Genomic DNA, 1,668 nt, shown 5'->3' on the forward strand with positions numbered 1-1,668 from the left:
ACCACCACCCCCACCCCCACCACCACCCTCAGTTCTTCCCAGGCCGACACGGGGGGCCAGTGCCCTCGCCGACCACCCACCGACCGCCCTTCGGAGCAGCCATGAGACAGCTGCCGTCCGGCGCGCCCCGACACCCCAACTTCCCGTTCGGCAAAGAGCTGGCCGGTCACTTCTCCGTGCCTGGGATGACCCCTGACCTCTCCGGTGGACCCCCCATGCCCCCGTCTGGCCCGCCCTTCCTGCCTGGTGTGGGCGGGAACCCGGGCGAGGTCAAGGACGTGTTCTTCTGTCACCTCTGTGACTACTCGGGTGAGTGGGCTTCCTTCCTTCGTTCCTTTCTCTCTTTCCTTCTTTTTTTCTTGCTCGCTTCCTTTTTTCCCCATTTTTCTTATCCCATTATCCTCCTCCTCCTCCTCCTCCTCCTCCACTAGTAGAGTTGTTGCCTTGTCTTTTACCTCGCTATTACTTCTCTCTTCTCTCCTCCTCCTCCCTCCCTCCCTACTCTTCTCTCCTCCCCCCCCCTTATGCGTCACTTCATGTACGTACGTGTATTTTCTCCCTTACGTCGCTACCTCTCTCCTCCTCCTCCTCCACCCTCCCTACTCTTCTCTCCTTCTGCCTCCCCCCCCTCCTCCTCCTAATCCTAATCTAACCTTGCCATGCACGTAGACTGGCTATGTACAAAAAAAATATATATAATATCATCTTCGCTGGTTTATCTTTTCTCGCAGTTACGACATTGAAATCGTCTTATGGAAGCTTAGGCTCACAGACATAATTACGCACTTTAGGCCTACGTCACGGGGCTAATCCCTCAGCCTGATTCGCCGATCATTTCCTCAAGCCGGTGAAGTTCTTGTGTCACGTGATGCCTAAACTGGCCGCTGATTGGCTGGCCGTGAAGAGGTTTACGCGCAGCTGACGAAATCTAGATAGATCCACAGTCTTGACGTCAAAGTGTGGACGGTTGGCGGGTGCTCTGCTGTGGTTTGCTCCTTCTTTCCTATCAAACATCTGTCGTCCTTATTAAATCTCTCCTCCTTCTCGTCTTTGCATGTAGATCTAGAACCTCTTTAGCAACGCCTCTATTCTTCGGTACGTATCATATGACCTAATTGTGTTGCAAGCGCCGTAAAACTGTTACTAATACCAAAACTAAAACTTGATGAAGCAATTAAGTACCTTGTGGTCTCCATCTTTCTACACGCTAGGGACCGACATGGGAAGTGCTACTGGTTACATACATCTATCTACATCTATCCTTTTTTTTTTTTAATTAAAAATTTCAAAATGATATTGCATGGGTTTAGTTCAGTTTTAGCAAGTGTTTTACGGCATTTGCAACACTATAAGGTCATATAAGTGCCGAAGATTAGAGGTGTTACAAGAGAGTAACAAACATAAGAAAAGGGGGGGAGATAAAGACGATAGATGCTTGATAGGAAAGAAGAAGCAAACCACACTAGAGCACCCGCCAACCACCCACATTGCATGGGTTTTACGGCGCTGGCGACCAGATCAGGTCAACAGAGCGCGCAGAATTGTGAGTGCGGAGAGTAGCTAGTCAACTACTGTAGGGACGACAAAAGTTTTCCCTCTCCTCCCCCCTCCCCTCTCTCCTCCCCCCTCTCCTCTCTCCTCTCCTCCCCCTCTCCTCCCCCTTTCCCT

The 1,668-nt window shown here is 50.8% G+C and overlaps 1 protein-coding gene across 1 annotated transcript in view; it reads left to right on the top strand.

Annotated features, from left to right (window-relative positions):
- LOC106013979 overlaps positions 1-1,668 on the top strand; it is a gene marked incomplete at its 5' end in the record, with an annotated part of 17,225 nt that overhangs the window by 1,952 nt on the left and 13,605 nt on the right. The window contains one exon of the mRNA XM_013090946.1: positions 33-269. Coding sequence (XP_012946400.1) covers positions 33-269 — 237 coding nt within the window. The remainder of the gene's footprint in view (positions 1-32; positions 270-1,668) is intronic.

The sequence above is a fragment of the Aplysia californica genome, unplaced genomic scaffold (genome assembly GCF_000002075.1).
Source record: "Aplysia californica isolate F4 #8 unplaced genomic scaffold, AplCal3.0 scaffold01709, whole genome shotgun sequence".
In the NCBI taxonomy this organism is placed as follows: domain Eukaryota; kingdom Metazoa; phylum Mollusca; class Gastropoda; order Aplysiida; family Aplysiidae; genus Aplysia; species Aplysia californica.